Source organism: Anoplopoma fimbria, chromosome 20 (assembly GCF_027596085.1).
Source record: "Anoplopoma fimbria isolate UVic2021 breed Golden Eagle Sablefish chromosome 20, Afim_UVic_2022, whole genome shotgun sequence".
NCBI lineage: Eukaryota > Metazoa > Chordata > Actinopteri > Perciformes > Anoplopomatidae > Anoplopoma > Anoplopoma fimbria.
Genome location: NC_072468.1, coordinates 18,977,650 through 19,002,647, shown reverse-complemented (window position 1 = coordinate 19,002,647; position 24,998 = coordinate 18,977,650). Strand labels below are relative to the sequence as shown.

Sequence of the window (24,998 nt, the reverse complement as noted above, 5' to 3'; positions counted from 1 at the left end):
TTCTCATCACCAAAAAGACCAATAAGAAACAGCTGGGGCGAGGTCACTCTGTTGTGGTCGAATGAGGGGGGATTTGATGGGGGTCAGCGGGTGCGAGACTGTGGGAGTCTGAGGGTAATAGAGAAATGATTGTCGGGAGGAATGAATAGAGTGAAACTGAATGAATCGTTTGTGAATTGGACACAGAGATCCAACTGTGTGATAGTAACTGAGTGAGTCAAAAGCTGAATTATCATGTCTTTGATCTACACTGCTTTGCGGACCTTTTGTGTCTTTTCCACTGACATCTCGGTTATATCCACATTGATGTTCCTGCACAGTGCATCCTCCTTCGCTTATGTTGTTCATTCTTTTTTTTCTCTGTTCTGACAAGATGAAGTTAGACAGTTTTTCTGCCCTCTCGCTGGTCTCCTCTCCCTCTGTCTGTCTGACTCGCTTCTTGTAGAGGATAACACATTGTAGTTGGCCACGGGGTCAAGGATAGATTAACTTTCCCCCAGAACTCTTGCTTTCTTTCTTCATCCGTGTCCAGGGCAGGAGCTATCCAGCATCGATAACCCTCTGGCCTTTTCTCTCCCCTTCCTTCTTCCGCTGTGTAACCCCCCCCCCCCTTACCACCACCCCTCCCTTCAGTTGGCAAAACGCCAGGGGAGAGCCTTCCTGCCAGCGTGGCACTGCTGACTCCATTTTTTCCTCTCTGCCTCTTCATTTCCTCCTTGCTCTATTGTGCTCTCTTCCAATCACTGTTACCTCCTCACTTCTCTGTCTAGTGAGCTTGATTTTCTCTCCTGCTGGATTTGTCTCAGTGTGTTTTGCCCTAGATTGGTTATGTGCACATGGGAACATAATACACCTACTATGGGGCTTTATACAACATGTAGTGTCAACTTTAGAGGGAACAGATCCAAAAAGGCTGCTTTCCACCTTTTTGACGGATCAATCATCATCTCAGTTTAAAGGGTTGAGCAGCAAAAGAAAGGACACCGTAGTATAACTATTTGAAAGTTGTTTTTGTGTATTAGTATCTTCATGACAATGTGATTCGTTGTTTTCTTGTGTGTGAGAATTGCATTTAGTTTTCTTATCAGTCATCGTTCTAATTTCCCCGAGTTCCACAGTTCTTTAGATGTGGTGGAAATGCAAACACTAACGCACAAAGGGGACTTTTAGTTCCTCAGTTTTGCTCCTTGTTCTGGTTCCATAGCATCAGGAACATTTTGGCCAAAAAAGGCTAGTTGCGCTTCAATCTTCAGGGAGTCTACTGGATAATATGACAATACAGTAGGCTATAGAAATGCATATTTATTTTCAACTTAATTTCTATAAAATCATGTTTTTCTCCTGGTTTGGAGAAAATTGCGGTAAATGCTATAATACCACATGAGAGGCCAGTTGGAGGTGCAAATCAAATTCCAAACACTTCATTCAGCATTGACCCAGAATCCAAAGGGGAATGGATTTAAACAGCTGGATGTATTATCAGAAATCTATAAAGTGCTTTTGCTTCAAATAGCTGCTTGTGCAACCAAAGAAATCCTTGGAAGTCGACGTACACAGACCATCTAAGCTTTTGAAGGGCTCACCTTACAATGTATATGCAGACAGAATGTATTTTACTTATACTTCTACTACTTTGGGCACCAAAAAAAACTCCTTCCTCATTGCAATTCAGTGGTCTAAGAAGCAGAGGAAGAGAGAAATGCTCACTGTGTCTCGGACATCCTGTCCAGCAGGTTCTCAGCTACAGATTTCTCCTTCATCTCCCTCGGGATGCGGTCGGTGGGATAGTGGTTCTCCACGTCAATGAGCTCAGCCTCGTTGGGTGTCATACCCATCATCCTCTTCTGCCTGTGAATGAGACGGCAAAAGGAGGCAAGAGTTTGGCAAGATTAATATAGAAAACAAAGGATTAGCACACTATACTAATGAATGTTTTATGAATTCTGTGAGCAGACACATTATGTAGATGAACGGGGCTGATCAGTTCATTATCATATCTTAAATATGGCTATTCATCAATAGTTCTAAGAGACCAGAGACAAAAGACTAATTCTCATTACCCTCTCCATGATTTCCATATTTGCATATTCTGTGCTCTTCAATGCAATGATATTTGGGAACTCACTCTGATATCTCACATCAGGCCATTTTCTCGAAAATCTAAATCCAAGGCAGCCAATCTAAAAGTTAATTTGTGTAGTTAATGAAACTATTGTCTTTATAAGATTACTCTGTTTTTGTGTATTTCATCTTTTCTGTTTCTGTAATTTTACTTAAAACTTTTTTAATTTGGTACTTAAAGTCTTAATTAAATGAGAAAATATAGTACTTTTCATTTTTTTAAGTATTAAATTCATACCGGAGTACAGAAAAAATAGGCTTTACCAGGTGTTTCCTTCAAAGTTTCTATTCAATAATTCAATGTAAGTCTTGAGTTAAGGTCACTGACTGGAGCTTTTTAAAAGTTGCCCCTTCATATTAAGATTATAGGAAAATAATGGTCATGTGTCAGATATAAACAGAAAAATAGCTTCCTCTGGGATAAATTACTCAATTGAGCAAGTTTCAAATCTCCAGAAGTTTATTTTCATTTTGACTGCTGCCTTTAAGGCAGGAAATCAATGTGACAAATCAGGATAAATTCAACTCCTATTCCCTTTAGTTTGAGATACAGTATATACAGCAGTGACATAACAGTATACTCATGTTATGATCAAATCCAAGAGCATAAAATCCACAAATATTAACAAAAAGTGTGGATTCACAAAAGAAACAGGTGGAGCATGGCTAAGAGTATACGTGTTTATAGATGAGTTTTGGTAAGGAAGGGGATTCTCACCTGAAATCTTCAAGCTGTTTGGCCACTTCAGCAGCCTGCAGGCTCTGAACCTCGTAAGCATAACGCCTTTGGGTGTCCTCGTGGAGCAGATCAGGACGTGTTCGGTCTTACAGAAGGAGGACAGGAGAAGTGAGTGAACCAGAAGCGGTGATACAGAGAGGAAGACACAGAGTGGGATAAAGCTGTGTTTGTATGTGGCAAAGCATACATGATGACTTTTGATAAACACACCACAGGAAAAGAACTCACCCAATTCATAGGCGACATTAGGAGGAAGTACGACTCTGAGAATCTAGATTGTGGAGGGAAAGACAAAATAGGTACAGAGACAGAAATAAGAATATTATATTAGTTTTTATTACTAAGTATAGAAGATATAAAGCATTTTTATCAGTGGAAAGAATCCTTTTTTTGTAGATTTGATCTAGATTCAGTTAATTAGGTTCACATATCAAACTAATGCAGTTTAATACAACAGTCCTGCAATAAATCCTACCTTCATGAACCTCATAATGTTCAGTTTTTGTTCAAACTCTTCATCGAAGGTTGTTGATTAAAATGTGTTTTCATTTTGGAGGTTGTAGTTTATCGGCGGTTGTTTCTATTATTTTGTCCAGCCCATTCAAATCAATGAGGGTAGGCTAAATATCAGAACACCTTTATATTGCAATACCGTTCAACAACACCATAAACCACATTCTCATAAATCACTATAAAGTTTAATCAACATCTCTCTAGGCTAAGTGTACTTAATACGCCGACAACTGAGTGTATGTGGATAATGGTTGCTCTAATATGTTGACACAAGGCAAAACAGAGTGGTATCACTGTCAACTGATAAGAATCTAAATAAAGTGTGAAGTTGCAACATATCACCACAAGGGGTCATTTAAACATAAGAAATAAAACGACAACCAAGAGAAAACACACAAATCCCAAATGAGAGATACATAGCTCTGTTACTGACATGAAAACAACCACATGAGCCAACGTTATGTCAATGTGTTTATAAAAGAAGAAGAAGAAGAAGGTTTAAAAAAAAAAATAGAGAGGGGTTAAGAGAGGATGAGTCCCCTTAAAGGGCTTTCCCACGATCCCGACAGGAAACTGCGGGGTCGGACGATAGACAGCTGAACTGACAGACAAGTGCAGTGGATGAGATCTGAGGAGGAAATATAACAGAGAAGTGACAGAGGCCACGTGTACAGGGAGGAGTAATGGAAAGTGACAGACAGAATACTGAAGGGTGCTACACAGAGGCGAGTTTAGGAGGAGCAAACAGAGATGTGCACTCGAAAACCAATAATGTGCACACAATGTCTCTCCTGAGTTCAACTTACACACTGCAACTGTGCAATGTATCAAATTCCTATTGATACAACACAATGCGAGAAGAAGATCATATCTATGTTGCAAAGGCTGCTGTGTTTATCTCATTAGATTTTGATATCATTTGCTGCAAAGGCTGAAAGAGCAAGAATTAGCCGACACAACTCTAGAGCCAAGAATCACAGATATGATATAAAGAAAGAGAGCGACCATTGAGAGTCTAACAGAAAATGTGAGGAAGTGGTTCAAACCGCAAAACTTTGCAAACAGAAATTTGTTCATTTAGGTAATATAGCGTCTGCAAGACTGCTTAGTCCAAACAAGTCAGCAGAGGTCTTCACACATCCGAAAAGTTGCACCCGACCTGAAAAAGAACCCTGACTTTCTTCCTCCCTTAAACCCAAGATGGACATTAAAAAACAAAAATGCAGAGCTGAAAGTCCAAACACACTTCAGAAAAAAGGAAAAAGATCTCTTAAGGTCATCTGTGCTTCCTTAAAGAAAAAGTGATCGATGCATATCTATGTTTGAGTGCACGTATAAAGCTAAATGCAGCGGTACGTTCATATTCTTGGGCTCGATAAGTTGCGTGAGAATAAAATACTGCAAGTCATCAGTGTGATGTTCCTCCTTCTCTGCAGGCTGTTTGGTGGGCATGGCATGGCCTTTTGTTTGCACACATCACACACTACATTCTTTCATTCATTCCTGACTTCCTGACTAACATAAATATTCTTATTTGACCTAAGGTTAACAATACGTTAAATTTGTTTCAACTTTATTCATGTGTTCGTGACAATCAGGTTGCTCGTTATTTCGAGCCGATTTGCATCCACTTAAAACTGGCCCTTCAGGCAAACATCTTGCAGGAAATGCAGTGTGGTGTGCTACTTACTGCCCCCTTGTCCAAGAAAGTGTTGTAGAACTCCACAAATTGCTTCTTGGTCTCTTTGGCACTGAGGTTCCTGAAGAGTTCAGCATGGAGGTAACACAGCTGAGAGGGGAGAGACGGACAGAAGATCGGTGAGTGCCGCCGCAAGTTAAGTAACCTTTAACTTCCTGTATGCTGTTTTTATGCACCCAAATGTTTCTGCTCTTTTGTGCACATTTAACCGATTATTTGATGTCACAACTCATATGATGCTCTGTCAAACTATAATATCTAAATACTCGTTTCACTTCACCTGACATTATACACTTCTATCCTCACACTAAGAGGGTAATAAAAGGAGAGGGTGAGGGAGGATGGCATGACTGTGGGAGATGTAACAGTACCTGCGTGTGTCACAGTGTCTGCATGCAGAACAAAGAGGGAAGGACAGGCATGCTTTATTTCAGCACTGACACACATGTAGTCAAATTAAATTATATCTGTTAGGTTAAATATTGAATCTTTGTGTTTAGAGCGGCATCAAATCAATCTCTCTCTTAACAGTTAAAGCATCTGTCTGATCATTTATTTTGAGGACACTGGGATTATTTTATCCCAACCTTGGTCTGCTGCCGGAAAACCTTTGTCCCCACACAGATGAACCTGCAGTACAACATTAACTACCTGTTTACGTCTTAGCTAATTTGGTTTATATGGCTTAACTAGGACTTCTTTAGAACTTGTTTTTTTACCCTGATGGACTTCGTTGTCCAGTAGAGATGCCAAACATCCCGGGTTGTGAATGAAATGTTACCATAAGCAAAACAACAAATAGACGACCCCAGTGGTATTAGTAAAAAGGAATTTTGCGAAATGTTCAAGTGCTGTAAAGTTCTATTTAAAATATTATTTTAGCCACAATCGTGCAGTTCTTTAAACATTATACGCCTTTAAACAAATACTATATAACCACAGTCCAATACAATTCCAACTGGAATGTTTGTGCATGTCATACCCCTCCTCTCTCTCTCTCTCTCCCCTCATTCCCTGTCTGTATTCTGAACTAACGCTATAAAATAGGAAAAAACACCTAAAAATGATCTTAAAAAATCTAAAAGAAAGACAATGATCCATGTGTATCTGTAACTTGTTTAAATATTGCATAGATTATCTATCAGAGTGGCTAGATCAGACAATATATTGACTTTACTTAACATATCATGCATCTTTCTGTCTGAATACATAAATAATATGGCTGCATCCAATGAAAAGTTTTCTTGTCCATTGATGTTTTTTTTCCATAAATTGATGATAAATTATGTAAAAAAATCTTCTACAACCTGAATGAAACTTATTTGATGATTTTGATAAACAGGGTGTTGCATTATGGGAGTTGTAGTTCTCACCAGCGGCGCCGGGTCAAACTGCAGAATGACATGTTGCATGAAGATCAGCAGGTGGGTCGGCCGTTCCTTCACCAGTTCTATGTGGTTGAAGTACGGGCACTGGTCGTCCATCACCTGAGAGAGAGAGAGAGAGAGAGAGAGAGAGAAAAAACGAACAGAACAACGAGATGAGTGAAATATGAAAGACACATATTGACAACGGAGTAGGATAAAATTACACTCGGCTGTCACGCTCCACTTTTCCAGTGACTCACATCATTAAGATCATTCTCGAAATCCTCGTCCTCAGCCCCGATGATGCTCATGGCTGGGTTGGAGCACTGAGCGCCAAACACGCCCTGCTATGCAGAGAGAGAGAGAGAGAGAGAGAGAGGAGAGAGAGGGGGGGAGAGAGAGAGGGGAAGAAAACAAAACAATTAGCAAACATAATGTGCTGTACTTTGAACCGGTAGGCTTCCTCTTTGACGTCCTGAGCCCCCGCTGAGCAGAGCCAGACATAAAGACAGATTAGGGTTTGGGCACCGTGAACTTTCCCAATGAAATAGCACATCAAGCGGAAAAGCAGGAAAACTTCCCAGCATCCAATCACGCCTCCTCAAGACAGAGAGAGAGAGAGAGAGAGAGAGAGAGAGAGAGAGAGAGAGAGAGAGAGAGAGAGAGAGAGAGACAGGCCTGATGTGTCATCATGCCTATGGTCCTTGAATTAAGTAGGAGTCCATTCGCATGAGCCAAGGTAAAGAAAAGTAAAGGAGACTGACTTGCAAGAAACTATGATAAGGGGAACAACTGACAAAGCATGCAATATTTACAATATTTAATTTACAGTTAAGCTTATTCTCTCCTTAAATTAATAGTGACTCTACCAGGACTTGGACACTGATAATGAGAGATAATGAACCGCTAATAAGGCAATTAAAATGTGTTTTTACTACATAATGTTGAGTATTTAATTAAGAGGTAGGGTGTTCTGTAAAATGCTTAACTCCTCTTCCCCCAGGTCACACTAAAACATTTTGTTTAAATGTTGAAATCAAGGGGGAATAATACAGTGTTTAACATGGATTGCAAATAGCTTTTTCCAATTTGAGCTTTCCCTGAAGTTTGGCCAAATTTTGCCACTGGAAAATTCTTTTCATACTAGCGTCACGTTCAGTAACACACCCAGAGGAAAACACTCCTCTAGCTGCCACGACGTGAACCCTGTAGGTATGAAAATGTAACTAAACTAATCTGACTAAAAACTAAAAAATCCATGAATGGGGAAGAAATACAAAATGGAACGTGTGACCAATTCACCACCCACCTCCTACACCCCACGCCACTTCCCCTGCATGCATTCACACCCAAAACGCACAAACAACGGTCCTCTGAAGGCTGCAGACCCAGCGTCGCGACCAGGGAACACCCAAACACAAACACACATCAAAACGCCAACAAATACACTGTACAACATAGAACATGGTTTATATACTGCGAGGTGAGTACAGAGAGGTGTGAGTATGAGTCAAAGTAATGACAGGAAAAAAGAAAAAACAACATTCCCTGTAGGGAAAAAGAGCCTTGAGAAACTGTTAAGAATCATAATAATAATATAAATTATGGTTGGTAGCATTTTTGTTTTGTTTTGTTATTTTATAAATTCAAAGTTATAAATATTGTTCCATAACTTCCAACAAATCCAAGTTCCATGTCCATGTTGCATGATGGTATTGAATGACCTGGAGGTAATATTTCAGTTCGGCGATATTACGAAGATATGAACCGTCGTGTTACCTGAGACCCTCAAGCTTCGGCCTTTAAACTTATCTCTCCAGGTCGAGGCGAAAAGATCAGAGGTGAGTCTTTTCTTCTGACAAAATCTGGAATGACCTGCCTGAGAACAGACTGTGTCCTCTTTACGTCTTCAATCATTAACCATACCCTGATTTAAGTTTGTTCAGTTCTTTATTATACTATTCTTTCATTTTCAACCATGTTTTAACCCTGTTTTGTTTTATTTCGCATTTTATTGCACCATTTTGATTGTTTGTTGTGGCTTTACCTCTATAAATAAAGTTGATGATTTGTGATTTGTCAGATATGTTATTATCAAAAAGTGTGATTTTGATTTATTTATTGTGCCAACAAAAAAATACATATACTGGTATAAAAGAATGAAGTAATATCACTTACCCTTTCTCTAAAAACACTCATGTAGTGAGTGTTCTCTGGGTCTGTTTCCCCCAGTAAATTATGTAAAAAGACACAATAAGGAATTCTGATTATTCTGATTAATAATGTTTTAAGACTTAAAACTTGAAACTGTGATTGAGTCAACTGAAGGAGGTTATTGTACATGTTCACTGACCATGTCTAATTATACCTGTGAACGTGTGGTTATGCAGGTCGTTTTAAGTGTGTTATTAAGGAGGAACTGAAAAATAATTTAGCGGTAAGAGTTTAAAAAGGAAATGTGAGTGTGAACACGACCACGATTGGATTCATGGCCTGAACACAGTGACTGTGTTGAGGTCAAGGTGAGTTCTTGTAAAGAGTCAGAGCTGTTAGTCAGACAGAGAAACACAGAGAGAGAGAGAGAGAGAGAAATAGAGAGAGTGAGGGAGAATGAAACTCAGAGATAGACAAACAGAGAGAGACTGTGTTCATTCATGTCGTATCCAGTGGGCTGTGGGTTGAGAAAAGGCCAGCGTTGGAGCAACATGCGTAGGAGGGGTTAGCCAAACAGAGAGTCACAGGCCTGTCAGGGCCATGAGGGCACATCTGCATGGACACTCACTCACAGACATAAACACACACACACACACACACACACACACATACAAGGACACGCCTCCTCTTTCTCACACATACACAGCCACCGAGCTCCTTACCAAGATGACACCACCAACACTGTCTTACCCAGGAAAACACAAAGTTATTATGTCACCATGACAACAGCTATGACAGTTAGCGCAAAAACAAATGTGGACAATTTTCTGGTGAAATAGATGCTTTCACTTTAACAGCTCGGCAGAGAACAATTTTATTGCATGACATACGTTCCTGATGACAGGTGCGCAGGAAGAACTGTTATCTGAAAAGGAACCAGAAAATCATGCACAATGTAGGTCACTTGTTTTCACTTTATTTAGTTCCTACATTTGAGTCGGTATGACTTCATAAAGACGGATTAATGTATCAGTTGGCACACTTTCTTATCTTATCTTATGTTATCTGAACACATATGTCAAGTAAATTTGTTTTGTAAAGCCCAACATCACAAATGTGCTTAAATGGGCTTTACAGTCAGCACAGCCTCTATCCAAAGACCTTCAGTTCAGATAAGGACTCAGACTCAGAGAAAAACGTTAATGGGTCGGTACAATGTTTGTTTACAAGAAGCCACACTTAATGCGTTGATGATTGTGGAGAGCGCCGTGTGAATGTTTGTTATCTCCTTTAGGTGTTCTGGTGATTGTGAAAGCCGTAGCATACGATTCACCTCGGGGCTGCTACTGAAGAATATTTTCATTAAAATTGAATCTGCTGATCAATCAGGAATGAATACAAAGAACAGAAACTTCTGGTTCTCTTGCCTCATATTCAATGTTTTTTTTTTTCTTAATGGGTTTTTGGTTAGATGCCTGAAATAAAGAGTCTGTCGTTTACTCAAGCTTAAGATATTTTACTACTTTTTTTTCCTTCTATGAAATAAGATTAGTCAGTAAATATCCCCACTAGTGAATTTAGAAGCTTTTATGTGTCTTAAAAAAGGCGGTTGCTAACAATTGGCTAAATTAGACGACAAAACGTAATCACGCTAGTCCACCTTTAAAGCCTTGTTGTGTAAATCTCACTCATGTGACTGCGGTGTCGTTTGTTAATAGCGTGTATAACGTTTTTTTTTTGCTTTTGGTGATCGCATTTACGCTTCTAAAATCTTAAAATTGGTGTTCATTTATGAAAATGATCTTGCTGTTCAAAAAAGTATTTGCCACGGAACTTAATTTCTGCAATAATCCAACAACATGATTATTTACAATATCTATAAATCTGCTGATTATTTTCTCGATTGTTTTGTAATACCTCAAAAAAACTGAAAAATGTCCTTCACAATATCAGAGCTCAAGCAGATGTCTTTAAATGTCTTGTTTGTCTCATTAACAGTGGGACCCAAAACACTAAATTTACAATAATTTAAGACCAAGAAAGTCTCTCATTTTAGAAGTTGGACCCTTCAAATGTTTGGCACTTTTTCTTTAAAAATGACTTAATCGATGATTAATCAAAACTGTTACACTTTTTTCAGTCGACTAATAGATTAATCGACTCATCATTGCAGCTCTAAAAGTGTGTATACTGGCAGTGAATGATTTCTGTTTCCATCTCAGTTAACTCATAAAAACAATGATGACAGCTGACTCTATTGCTGCTACTATGTGGTCCACAAGTGCTTGCAGCATTTCATCCTCCTCATTACAGGAGATGCTGAAGCCAATCCCTTGCTATCGTTACGTCTTGGCTTATATTTGAGTTACTGTAATGCATGTTGGACTCAGAGAGATAAATTGGAGTAGTCATTGGGGAAGCTAATTGCTGCAACTAAAAGGGGAAGTAGGGAAGGTCAACCCTGCTCTGCATTTAAAAGAGCCCAAGAGAGCTCCGACAGGCGGCCGGAGTGGGAGCGTCCTCTGCCCAGACGCAGCCATGTGGTACATTCCAGCATATGGCACAGTTCAGACAACAGATGGAGACGGTCTGTGAGCTCCAGCAGTAACCAGACCCTCTTCCCTTCACCTCGATTAGTGCGTGATAGCTGGCATAAGCTCCAAACTGCCAGGGTCCTTCCTGGCTGCGGCGGATTTTAAAAAGAAAAGACCACGAGCGGATAGAATTTTTGAACGGAGCAGCCCCCCCACCCCCCCACCCCACCCGATGGTCCCGCCCATTACATTCCAGTGCTAACTAAGTGTCAGGTGGCATCAATCCAATGATAGCCATCAAGCGTACGTGCCTTTGTGTGTGTGTGTGGGTTAAGACTGAGCACGTATGTTGGAGGGGGCCATTCCTATGTGATTGTGGGGAGGCACCGGTGAATGTGTGTGTGTGTGTGTGTGTGTGTGTGTGTGTGTGTGTGTGTGTGTGTGTGTGTGTGTGTGTGTGTGTGTGTGTGTGTGTGTGTGTGTGTGTGTGTGTCATATGACAACTGGTCTTTACAACTGCATTCCTCACCATCCCTGACCAGGCCGAGCTCTAATACTGTACATGAGCAGAAGAATAACCCAGCACCTGTTTCACCAGAACTCTTGAATATTAAGACAAAGCAGAAGCACAGTTTAGCATTTCATGTCCTCAAGGGGAATAAGAGGTTACGCTGCAGCCTGATAATAACTGTTAAATACCCGAGTCACCGTTACATCAGCTCTTATGCAAACCCAACGACCATTGTGAAACCTCCTTAATAAAAAAAACCCTAGAGACTGAGAGGAGAGGAGGAGTCAAGTTGTGACCTCACCCCGAAGAGGGCATCTTCAGCGTCCATACCAAAACCGCAGGGGGGCCAGGGGGCTTGCACCTGTCAATCAAGCTCCTGCAATAACATGACAGTGGCTGTCAGAGGAGAGTGTGATACATTAAGTGGAGCAGGATCATGATAAGGTCAAATGATATTATGCATGCATTGGCACCACAGAGTGTTATGACTATAAGTGTGCAGATAAAGTTTTTCAGAACCAACTGTAGGACAAAGTTTATCACCATTAAGTGGATTTTCCCAAAGTGATCTAACTTGTTATTGCACACCAGTTACAGTCTCCAGACGTTTAACCCCACAGTTGAAGATATCATTAAAAGTGGTATCTAAAACAGACAAATCCTTTTTAGAGAAGTATTAACATCAAGACAGGATCAAAAGTATTGTCCACAATTTTGGGATCTCACTTTCGGATCTCACTCCGGTGAGAGGGCCGCTTGTGATTTTCTCCGGAATGTCGCTGCAAACATCTCAAACTCTCATTCCCCATTATATTACCTCATACAGCGATATGTAGTGACTTAAAAGACAATTATTTAAATGTTTGAGATTTAATACTTTAAAGAGTAACTTAAAGATCTCCTCCTGCTGACACGTATAAGATAAATAATAATTTGTGTGATTCATATGGTTTTTCCCCACAAAAAAATTCAATTATGTGGTTAAAGATTATTACTCATCTGTTTCTTCTCTAGGGGCCCTAGAAGGAATCTATGAATATGCAAATATGTTTTAATTCAGATTTAGTGTTTTAAAATTGTCTACCTATGACCTCTTCTGACCACACCCAAGCATACCTATGAGTAACCCTGAGTGTAGTTAGAGGTCAAATAGGATTTAAACTTCGAACCAGAGAGAGCATTGAAACACTGCTTTTCCTCCTGGTGTTTTATGTTTCTCTTTAAAAAGCAGAATATCCGTAGCATCAAAAAAAGATACTCTGACAGACAGACAGCTCCACAGGGATCCGATCCGGGGACACTGAGATGAATGTGCTGAAAATCTGCAAACCCATTCCATCAATACATAAGAGATGGTCTCATTTTTCAACCAGAAAGAAAAGCATAATCACGTAACAATTGATCAGATAGTGGCTTCATATCGTGCTAATACGTCAGCAGAGATGCCTCTTAGTCAGTGGTAACCGGATTAGATGTACTTTACAGGGCAGTTACATAGAGCATAAAAGTTACAATTCAAAAGATATACTGAGGAACACTCGTATATCTTCCTGTACTAAAAACACTAAAATTACAGCCTCCCTCATTCACACTTACTACAAGCACCTGGCCATAGAATCCATTGTATAAGCGTAAGTCACTGTTCTCTTCTTACACTCGGTCACAATGGGCTGTGTCGTGTCCTCTATATGCTGTGAGGGCAGTGTCCAAAAATAGCCCGGCAGCTAATGGCTATAGCTTGCTGTGTTTGTACTGCTGTTTATCTGGCCGTCTCATCAGGCCACAGCCTCATTAGCAGAGATTGTGGGGGGATTCCTACCAGCACCACTGCTCCTCCTTCAGCTGCTCCCCGAGGCGCCGGAGCAAAGACGCAGAGAAACTGGGGGAAGGTGGCAAATGACAGGAAGTGGGTGTAATTTCCTCAGGAAGCTATCAGAGCCATTTTCTTGTATGACCTATCAGATGAAAAGAGGGAGAGAGAGAGCGAGAGAGAGAGAGAGAGAGAAGAGAGAGAGAGAGAGGTATGGCGGGAGAACATGAAACAGAAAGAAGGAGAGAAAGGCAGAGAGTGCTAAAAGTTGAAAAAATGAAGAGCCCAGGTGTCAGCGTTAAAAATGTTAAAGTCAAAACTGCATCAATCACACCTCGTTTGCAACCTTGTCTCGAAGTTCACATGGGAACCAGAAAAGGAAGTCACCCGCACAGCGTGTACGAAACCGAGATACGAATAAATGAGGAACAAAGTGGCAATAAGACAAGTGAGACAGAAGAGGATAGTCACACCTTTGCATGAAGACATCGTTTTGGCAGAATGAAGTCTTTGAGACTCATACACCAAATACGGAGAAGGAAAAAAAAGTGGGATTCTCAACATGAAAACTTTGTTCAAACTTGTATCTCAACAATTGTTGTTTCAGGCTTTCTTTTTATTAAAGACCAGTAAATTAACTTTTACAGACTCCGAGGTCTGTATTACATTCATAAACTTCCAGCAGTTACCTGAACTAGTAAACACGACTGTGGCTACATGTACTAGCCTATATGACCCCTATAGACTAAACAGAGAGAAAAAAAGACGGGGGCCTAGTGAGGAGGAGGAGGAGGAGGAGGAGGAGGAGGAGGAGCGTTGTGAAGAAATTAAAAGAGAGGAGCACTGCAGCAGGAAATGAAAAACAAGGCAGTAACAGTGGAAAAGAAAGAAAAAAAACAGGCAATGGAAACTGAGAAACTCTGGAAAGTCTAACAAGCATCCAGACACTGTGTGTAGCACAGACCTACACCTGAAAAGCTTTCAACATATGCGTGTACTCCCCCAATATGTCACACATAAACAAGCACATACGCACTGGATGCTGTCAACCTTGACCAAATGGTGTTGGCTGCAGCTGGCAGAGCTGACAGTGAGCTAGCACCTCAGTGAAAACAGACCCAGAGGCATCTCTGACTATGGAACGTGTGTGTGTGTGTGTGTGTGTGTGTGTGTGTGTGTGTGTGTGTGTGTGTGTGTGTGTGTGTGTGTGTGTGTGTGTCATGTATAGGTGTTAATAAACATGCAGCATCCTGTGACACAGAAAATGTTATAGAATTGGAAGGTGTATATAGCACAAAATGTGTGTGTGTGATGATGCATGGTTTGAACAAGCATGCGAGGCGTGACAAAGCTAACTCAGTGTAATAAATAAAAAAAATATGGGCCACGGCCAGGTGCTTCCTCGTGACTAGAAATTAAGAAATACATGGCGCAATAAAAAAATTAATTAAAGATTAGGGGTTTTTATTTATTTGTCACAGGCACTTACTATATTTGTAGTGAAATGTAGAATGACTAAACCTTAAGAGTGTGAATAATAATAATAAGAAGAAAAAGAGTAGAACTAATACTTCAGTAAGAAGAAATAGAAAAAGGGTACAATTTCAAAGAAACATATTTATAAATATATGTAATATAAGTATTAGAATGCGAGTAGCTTGGCCCAGAATGTATATGGGCTGTGCAATTTTTTCAGTAAATTTAACATATACTACTATTGTGAGGCAAATTATACAATAAAACTTTGACAAAAATACTTTGTACACATTTGAGTGCAAATAAGCAAATGTGCAACTGCAACTTGTTTCTCAACCTCACATGATGTTGATTAAAATACAAACTCATATTTATGACATTTAATTGGGATTAAAAAATATTCTGTGACCTAAAAATGCCGTCACATTCAAGAAAAGGCCGACATGTTTGCTTTAAGAGACTCTTCTGATTTTACACATGAAGTTCAGTTAACACGTCATGGGTAGTACTACAACGCTGAAAGCAGTCGTATAATGTATCTACATAATGTTGCAGGTTGCTGAGAAGTAGTCGGAAAAAAAACAACCCTAATGATGTCATCAGGGTTGTTGAAGGATTGGACTCTAGAGTTCAAACAAAAAGCCTACGTTACAAACTAGAGATGTGGGGGAAAAAACGTGGGCCTTTACTGGACAAAGAGGGTGTGATGAAAGACACTATGCAGGTGCATTATGGGTGCTTGACTCACAGTGACTGAAAGTTGGGACATCCCAACCTCTGCTGCTCTGATTTTTTTATTTATTTACCATTATCTTTCTACTCCGTCAATAGTGCAATAAGGTGTTATTTATGCTCAGGAGAGATTAGCCTAACAGACAACACAAGCACCTTAAATCATTCTATAAACACCGACTGAACTAAAGATAAGGCTTTCATCATCCCACAGAGATAAGACATTTCAAGATAACAAGGCCAAATGTGACTGAACGTCTGCATGTTAGTTCACGGAGGTAAAGGGGCAACAGAACCGTGGTCTGAACACAACAGAGGGCGAAGTTATCCCAGAGATCTCATCACAGCACTGACAGTCAGCAAACAACCGGGGAGAGGACACACTGACAGATATCGGAGATAGTGAGCGTGTGGACAAGGAAAGGGACATCAGCGTGTATGCGTGAGAGAGAGGGAGTGGCTCATCTGTGGTGAAAAGGTGTAAAAAAAGATGCCTTCTCAACAAAAAAAAAATCTATTTTTTTGGCGACCACATCCTTTTTCTTTTCTCTTCTAAAATCCCTCTACATCTTGTTCCATTTTCCTCTCTCGCTCTCGCTCTCTCTCTCTCTCTCTCTCGCTCTCTCTCTCAACCTCCCTCCTTCGTCTCCTCCACCTTTAGCTTAAAATAAAGCGGCCCCTTATGCGATCGCTCCGAGACAGCCAGTGCATTCATGGCCGGCAGACAAGGGCCAATTATGTAATTTAACGACCATTACGTAGTGGCTAAAATAAGATTATGGCCAAAAGCGCCGGGAAAAAACACAGGCAGGTCTTTTCATTGCCTTACATGTTGTTCAGCTGTAAGTTCAAACAAAGTCATATTGTTGAATCACCATTGTTTTTTCACCACTGACATGTCTATCCAATGACTCAAATCTGTCGGGATTTGATTAGATTTTGATACAGCCGCTGTGGAGGATAACTGACCTTCTCCTCATATGATTTCAGTTGAGCAGACATTTCTCCCAGAGGTTTTTTTTTTTTTTTTTTTAATGATGCCAAACATTCCCAACCCCCACCTCCAAAATCTCAATGCAAGACTTCCCAGCATTTTAAAGGATGTTAAACCAGGTATCCCAAATAAACAAGCTGCTGCCGAGCCTCCTCCCTTCTTCATGCACAGATCCACGCACATTCACCGAGGCCTAACGCACGTTCTCTTTATTTTCTGTCGTCTCTCCTTCGAGCTAAAGTTCACTTCACTCTGCTGCTCCAACAAACTGCCAACCCCACCCCCTCCATCCTCCGTCCTCCCTCTCCCCCCCCTTACCCCTGTCCCCATATAGAGGTCATTGGCTTCATGGAAACAGTTGATAGGCCGCGGTGTATCGACTGGCATGGATTGGCAGCTCACAGTAAACCTCCAGCTTGGGCCTAACTGCTTCCATGTGTGTGGATGTGTGCGGACGGACAAACACAGAAACACAGAAACATCTGATTGGCATTTTTTTGGTGACAAAAACAGCTCTTTATTCATTCACAAGTCTGTTTGTGTGCATTTTGTGTGTTCATTTAGCCGCGGATTTTGAAACAACACCAAACGACGCAGCAGCAACAACAACAAGCTGATCCTCAACATGTTTGGGGAGGAATTTAGCCGCCCAGAATCAAACCAAAAAATGCCTCTGTTCTTGCACACAAGCACACCTTGGTTCACGATGCTAACCTCGTGCCAACATTTTGCAAAAGCAAGATATGCAGCATTCTTCCCTCTCCGTCTGGATAGACCCCTTAATGAGGCATGGAGAAATAATTCAATCTTTATCGGAGAGAGTTCTCTGTACTGATTATAATAAATGTTCCCTCAGATTTTTATCTAAAATGACACCAACACTGAGTAGCTAACACTCAAGATAAGGCAAACAATAGAACCTTCATGTTTGAGAGTCCAATGAGTATATACAAGGGAAGAAGTAGGGCTGGTCAACACATTGATATTATATCGATGTTGTGATATGGCACAAGTGTGATCTTTTCCTCCCTTTTTAAAAGATGAATTAAAAGTAAAGTGATGTCATTTACTGAACTCACCAGACTGTTCTACCTGTTTGAACTTTTGCCTTTGCCCATTAGTCATTATATTATATAACTAATTTGTATTTTTCAAAAATCTTTTCGTGTAAATAATTTGTGAAAGCACCAATAGTCAACCCTACAATATGGTGGCAAAATCGATATCGAGGTATCTGGTCAAAAACATCTTGATAATTCATTTTTGATAGTTCTTTTAGCATTGCCCTTCTGTAACATTGTTGGACTCGAGTACCAAAATTGATTCAGAACCAGAACCTTTATTACCCACAATGCAACTCAACCATCTACAGTTCAGTTGGTGATTCAGTTGTTATGCTAATAGTGGCTAATGTAGCCTTTGTGCAGCTTCCTCTGAAGCTACGAAAGGCTTCAGAAAACTTTTATCACACGTGCAGTAGTTCTCCCCCAAAGTACACTGCAGACTAAAAGGGGCATGATATTGAGTGCACAATGCACGGTAGCGTTTTATTGCTGGAACAATTAGTCAATTAATCAATTACATGAAACTTTTCAAAATCGTCGAAGCAATTTTCTTTGCCTAAAATGTCACTGTTCTTGCTTTGCAAATGTGAGTATTTGCTGGTCTTCAATGGTATTACATCTTTCAGTTTTGGACTGCTGGTTAAACCAAACAAGCCATTAAAGCAGGAAAGGAGCAAGGGAGGGGGGGGACCATAGTTACACACAAATAGTGTGTAACTATGGTATCGCAGTATGTTTGGAGAAACGGCCAAATTTGCCACTTAAATCACAGAGAGTATCTGAGCTTTTGTCTCTTAAATGTATGAGTTTAATCTTAGAAATATCTTGCAATGGCCGTAATGCGCCGTCATACTTATCAGTGTCAGTGAGTGACTGCTTTAAAAATAGTCTCTATCCATCATGATCTGCCAAAACGCTTCACAGGGACGATCTCAATACCAGTCTACTCAGACAGTAGCCAAAAATGGAAGTTACAATTTCCCAAAGCCCAAAGTAACATTTTCAACTTGCTTGTATTTTCCAAAACTGTTCCTTACCCATGGATAATCAATTACTTTTCAGAAGAAAACTGAAAATCTTCACAATTTTAAAGCCAACAAAAAAAAGCTAATTTGGAACATTTTTGCTAGAAAAAAGTAATTAAAAAGTAATTAAATGAGCAATAAAATATAAGCACATTCACTTGAGAAAAATGCCGTAGTAAATCAGCTATCAACTATTAATCTGCACCAAACAGTGACATTAAAACAATGGTTAAACTTTACTGGTGAAATAAAAAGAAAATAACATATTTTTACATTATTTCAAAAATGGAAATTATGTGTTTTTGTATAATTGCAAAGGCGTTACGATATTACAAATAGGTATACAATATGATAAATACAAGAATCCTTATTGTTTGTAAAGGCCTGAGTGCAAACACACAAACACAGCACACGGTCTGCAGAAACACTCAGTCAGACTGGAGGACCTTTCACCCCGCCATACCCACCATACCCCCCATCCTTCACTCCTCAAGAGTAAACAACATCATCTATGGAGTCGGGTCTCGCTTTTTCCACCGTGGCCCTCAAATGAAAGAGCTCATTCTCTGCTTCCTCACTCACTCACTCACTCACTCACACACACACACACACACACACACTCTCCGGCACATCAGCTTTCCAGCCAACCGTCTCTCTGACTCACTCTTGGATGGATGGATGTAACTCTTTCCAGTTGGTGAGGAACACAAGCTGCTGCAGCCCTGGTTATACTTTCACTAAAATCCACTTATCATTAAGTTTGACAGCTGAGATTGGCTGCATTCATTTTGGCCTCTGAAGGAGTCAGTCATTGGGGGGGGGGATGTCACCGCTACACACACACACACACACACACACGACTCGCATGTCTCATAAATGCACACAGACACAACGACCACACAGACGCTGTGAGCCTTGACTAAGTTGAGTGACAGCAGAGAGATGACAGAGATTGGCAGGTGAATACACTGACTGAGCTGTGTGAGTTTATTTAACTGAAAAATCATTGTCGTGTGAATGAGAGGATACCATGTGACTCAACAGTGGCACGTATGTGTTAGCTTCAAAGTGAATGGTCTGAAATGAACACATAAAAATAAATATTCAAAGTTTTTCCTGCATTAAAACACTTTTTACACAGACAGAGGGCAGATCAAGTCAATGGAAAGTCAATGTTACTCTCTTAAAAGACTTTTTAGCATATAGGCAAGTATCCGGCTACGAAAACAGTGGTAAAATGTATTTTATTTTCTCTAAAGTCTGAAAATGTTACCTTGATGATGTCATAGTTATGTCATCAGTGTTATCTAGACTAAAAATCTTGGACAGAAGGTGTTATGCCGGGTTCAGACTACATGATATCAGATCAGAATATCCGCCAAACCTCCGCAGATGTCAGGAATTTATTTAAATTGTATCCTGTGTAGTGAGTCATAGCGGACGACAACCAACGGCACATTTCTCATGACAACCCAACAACAAAACAGAGACAAGATCACAGTCGTTTTTCCGCTTTTGTTTCGGTCTTTTCTGAACACAGGGCAGCCAGCATCAATTACACCAACACTGTTTGTTTACCTTCTTGTTCCTGGAAGTCTGTTCTTTGCACCTACGTTCTGAGGACATCAGGGACCTCGTAAAAAGACTGCAAGCTTTGATTGGTCGGGGACCAACGCTTATACTGTCATGTCTCTCGGCCAAGTAAAGGCAAAAATGAATGACTTTATAATCTGACAAACAGACAAAAGACGTTGGCATCTGGCAGGCAGGGAGGGTCTAATCAAAGCCAGTTACATTGTGATAATTGTAGGATCAAATGTTTTCTGAGCTTGACCCATAATGAGGAAATAATCCAGGAAATAGCAGACAAACCATGGTACACCGTCACACTGATGCAAACTGAAATCCTGCTCATTGATTTACTAAATGACCTGCAGCTAGCCCACGACAACCGAACACATTAAAAGGAATAGAAATGGTTCGGACACTCTATTGTATCACTTCACATATGTATAATAACGTACTGCTTTTGTATCCATGAGTGATTGATTTCAAACCGTTGCAGAAACACACAGTGACACCTGACAACGCGTCACCTTGATTAGCTGAGATTGGCCGTGGTTTCAGGTATAGTTGCGTAGTCTGCATAAGCCTCCTTCCTGCGCACTCCCGCCTGCACACGCACACTTTCGTAACTTCACCCCTCCTCACCCACGGAGCTCGTTCAGGAGGAATCCGTAGATTTCACCGCTGACCTGCAGAGAGCAGAAGAGCAGCCCCGTCCACTCTTTCTCTCATTATCTGCTGCCTGTGTGTCAATCTGACTCCAGCCAGAGAAGAATACCTGTGTTCCCTTTGAAGTCCGGAGCCTGACTACAGTAAATTATTAGCTTGCCTGCAACACAGCTCCAGGCCCTCAGGACACCCCCCTGGCTGTTCCACTGTGGGTGCCATTACCTGTCATTTCAGTTATTGGGTTTCTTTCTCATGGAGGCTAACAACGACGCCTCGCTGTAGCTCAAACCGAGTTTATCTTCCTACCCGCTGAGAGATAGTAGCTGTGGGTGAGTTTACGTAGAACCAGGACAACAGAGAGAGAGAACGAGAAAGGGGGGTGGGGGGGCACAGCAACTCAGATTAAATAGTCAACATTCCTTTAAAACGAAGAGAAGGTAGCCTTTAGGCTCCAGACAAGCCTGCACTTGTAAAATGTGGAGAGAGAGAGAGAGAGAGAGAGAGAGAGATGACAAGTGCAGTGCTCCTCTAGTCTAGCAGAGTGTAACAGGAAGTGGCTGGGCCCTGCTTCACATGGGGCCTCTGGGGTGCAGAGTCTGGCTGGGAACGCATCACGGTCTCAGAAACCGCCAGCTGCAACGCCCTCAACACACACGGGGCAACGTCTGGTAACTAGCAAAGCGGCTCGTTATCAGAATTCATTGGAATCATGAGTTTGTTGCAGTGCTAATGTTTTGCAGATTACAAAAAAAATACCAGAGGCACAGATAAATCCAAACTGGCTTGGCAACATGGTATTTAAAAAAAAAAAAAAAACAACAATGGTTTTTTTTTAAGAGGAATGACAAGTAAAAACATTGCAGCTTACTGGCAGGCACAACCCATGCTGCGCCAGCCGCCTATCTTTAGTTAATGACTGCAGCGAGATAATGAAGCCGCAGTAGATGTGCAGTAATTGCAGTTTCCTGTGAGCGCAGGAAACTCTCGCCTATTTTGCAGAGGCAATGTCCTCTGTTTCAGGAGGCAAAATCATCATGGATAATCAATTATATGCAGACACTAATTACTGAACACTGTCTGGACTGAATCTCCCACTCTATAGGCTGATCAGATGAGTGAGTCTATAGGAAAGGAGGAGGAGGAGGAGGAGGAGGAGGGGGGGGGAGGAAAACTGGGAGGAACTCAGTAAGCCTCCTTTCATATTATGCAAAAACAGTGTTGACAAATAATAAATAAGAGGCAAAACGAAAAGCTGTATCTGGCACTGCTGTTAAATAAGCCTCTGTAATCACAGTGCTGACCGCCTTTTGTTCCAAAGGGACGGAGCAGAAAAACAACAGAAAACATACTTTAAGAGAAAAAAAATAAATAATACAAGCAGGTTAATTTTCTAGAACTAGATTCCCCTTATGAGAAACAACCACAGAACTTATATGATACATGTCAGATGGGACACTCTTGCAAAGAATATAAGAATATAAGAATAAGAATATAAGAATACCTAAAATGTCCCAAGGTGGGACTATTAAAGTGATTTGTAGTTTGGTATGAGACCTAAAATCCTTCATGGCTTTGCCACAAAATTCACACGGACCAACTCTGCTACCTGAAGTTATTAGAACTGCTTCAAACACACACTACAAGTTTCCTGATGAAAGTCATGTGTGGCCAATGCTTCATTCATTAACCACAAAGGTCAATAAAACTCGCATAGGCTCGTTTTTTGGGGGGTTTTCTGTTGTTATATAACCCACAGTGCACGATATATATGTTGTGCAAAGCCAGCCGAGCGCAGCGCTCCTCTATGCGGACGATGTCGTCTGCAGCTCGGGCTGCGGGTCGAGGAATCCTCCGTCTCTCTCGGTAAATAACGAGTTTAAATCTAACCAGACAAAGCTTTTTTTTTTAAAAGTTCAAACTCTTTATCGTGTTCGTTAGAGTTAGTGTTGAATAAAAAATAAGCTTACCAGTGAATACAGAGAAAGCGACGGCCGAAGCGTCAGATAGGTTTCCTGTTCGAAAGTTGCCGTGTGTCAGTGGGGAAAAAAAACATTGTACGCGGAAGTACACATCAAAAAAAAAAAAAAAAAAAAAAAAAAAAAAAAAAAAAAAAAAAAGCTCAGGGTGATCAACCTACTGACGGATACAAAGTAACGACTTTGGAGTTTCAAAATAATTGGCCACAATGTGTCAGATAATACAAAAAAACACTGCTTGTAATGTAAAGTTAGCAGTATTATTGTGCTTATGTGTGTTTTACAACTCGACTGTCAAAGTTTTTTTTAAAAGTAAACCTTCCAAAAACGGCTTGTTTCCGCACGGTGTTACACGATAACTCGTCCCCATTGAGGTCCTCACCCTGTACTATACTACATATAAATATTCTATAAGCGTGATATTTACGCTTTTATGTGGTTTGTTGGCAAAACATTTTTTGTAAAAGCCCCGAGTTAGATGTCATGATATATTTTGTTAAAGTGTGTTAAAGTGCTGTAAATGTTATTCGCACTTGATAACACATCAGCTTTGGTACTTTTTACTGATTCTTTGATAATTATTAGCCAATTTCCTACATGAAGTTAGAGGAAGCATGTTGCATAAAGCTGACTCATCTCTTAGCATTAGTGTTATTGTCAGATATGTATGCATCGAACATAAATGCTGTTTTCTTTTTATATTACATTACTATTGTTGATCTCCTAAACAACCTGTAAAAAGTAGGGCTGCCCGCTCTTAATCGGTTAGTCAACTAATTGATCATTTTGGTCTTAGTCGACTATAATGTAATAATTATTTTTTTTATTCTGAATGATTTATTTCCAAGATACTTATGATCACATCTCTGGTAAAACACAAGATCAGAAGTGGTGTTTTTGTGGGATTCTTTGAATAGAAACTCATATCTGTCGATTAAATCAACTATTTCATTTGTCGACACAATCGTATGAGTGAAGTTCACTAACAATGTATTTTGTTGCCGTTGTATTAAGCATAAATTATTAAACTGTTATGTTCTTGTTCACGGCTGATGTGCTATGATATCTATTTATTTATTTATTTTATACATAACATGCACAGAACAATGTAAAGCCATCAACAGATTACAGACCATAAAGGACAAGTTCTGTCGTGAAATCAAAGTAACTGTTTACATAGTTGATTGCCCAAATCAAACTTTACTACCTGTCTGGTCACTATTTGCATCACTTCTACTATGGCCTCCTTACGCCACCCTGTGGGGAAACATGGGCATGACGTGGTCCCGTTCTCGACTGCAGTTTTACTTACTGGACTGACCTCACAATTTGACCTGAACTCTCTAACTAATTTGACATCAAAATCCTTCAGGTTAAATGTCACAACAGAATCACATTTGAGTTTCAAAGTTAATCATTGGCCGTGTTGACAAAACAATCTCACCTCAAGCTCTGTTTAATATCATATGATCCCATCATAACCGGTTTTCATGGAATTGTAGATGTTCACATTTTGAGCACTTTAAGGACTTCTTGTCCATCTTGGCTTGAAATAAAGTCTACTTGGGTCTTATTTCAATTTTGCATTACAGGTTTACACAGAACTGAACAATTTATTCTGTTATTTAACGATTTAAAACCCTGACATGTAGTAAGGACTTGAACCGTAGATAACTTGGTGGAAAAGTGTTTAAACATGACATCAGTGGCTTTTGGGCTGAGAATGAAATGCAATATTATGAGGACCTACTAGAGTCTCTGTCTGCTTTCCCATCAGGCTTACTCCTCATTGTTTGTGGTTGTAACGTTGATTGTTCACACATTTCAAGTGGCCGCTGTTTGATGATTAAGGATTGTAGATCTGATATTTGAGCACATACGCTCATAATGTTGTTTCATTGACTGTGAGATTGTACAAACATTCCTCGGTTGTGCCTTTCATGTTCAAACTGTGCAAACATACTTAAAATCAGTTTTTAGACCTTTGACCTTTGAATTACAGTGTGACTATGCATGCTTTCAGGGATGTATTCCTCACTCAGGATATA

General features: G+C 40.3%; 1 protein-coding gene across 1 annotated transcript in view; it reads right to left on the bottom strand.

Annotated features, from left to right (window-relative positions):
- arhgef1b (Rho guanine nucleotide exchange factor (GEF) 1b) overlaps positions 1-23,007 on the bottom strand; it is a 40,639-nt gene extending 17,632 nt beyond the window's left edge. Inside the window, 7 exon segments of the mRNA XM_054620978.1 lie at positions 1,708-1,848; positions 2,840-2,945; positions 3,089-3,131; positions 5,064-5,162; positions 6,446-6,559; positions 6,700-6,783; positions 22,942-23,007. Of these exon segments, the coding sequence (XP_054476953.1) occupies positions 1,708-1,848; positions 2,840-2,945; positions 3,089-3,131; positions 5,064-5,162; positions 6,446-6,559; positions 6,700-6,750 (554 nt within the window). The 5' untranslated portion in view covers positions 6,751-6,783; positions 22,942-23,007.
- Positions 23,008-24,998: the final 1,991 nt, after the last annotated feature.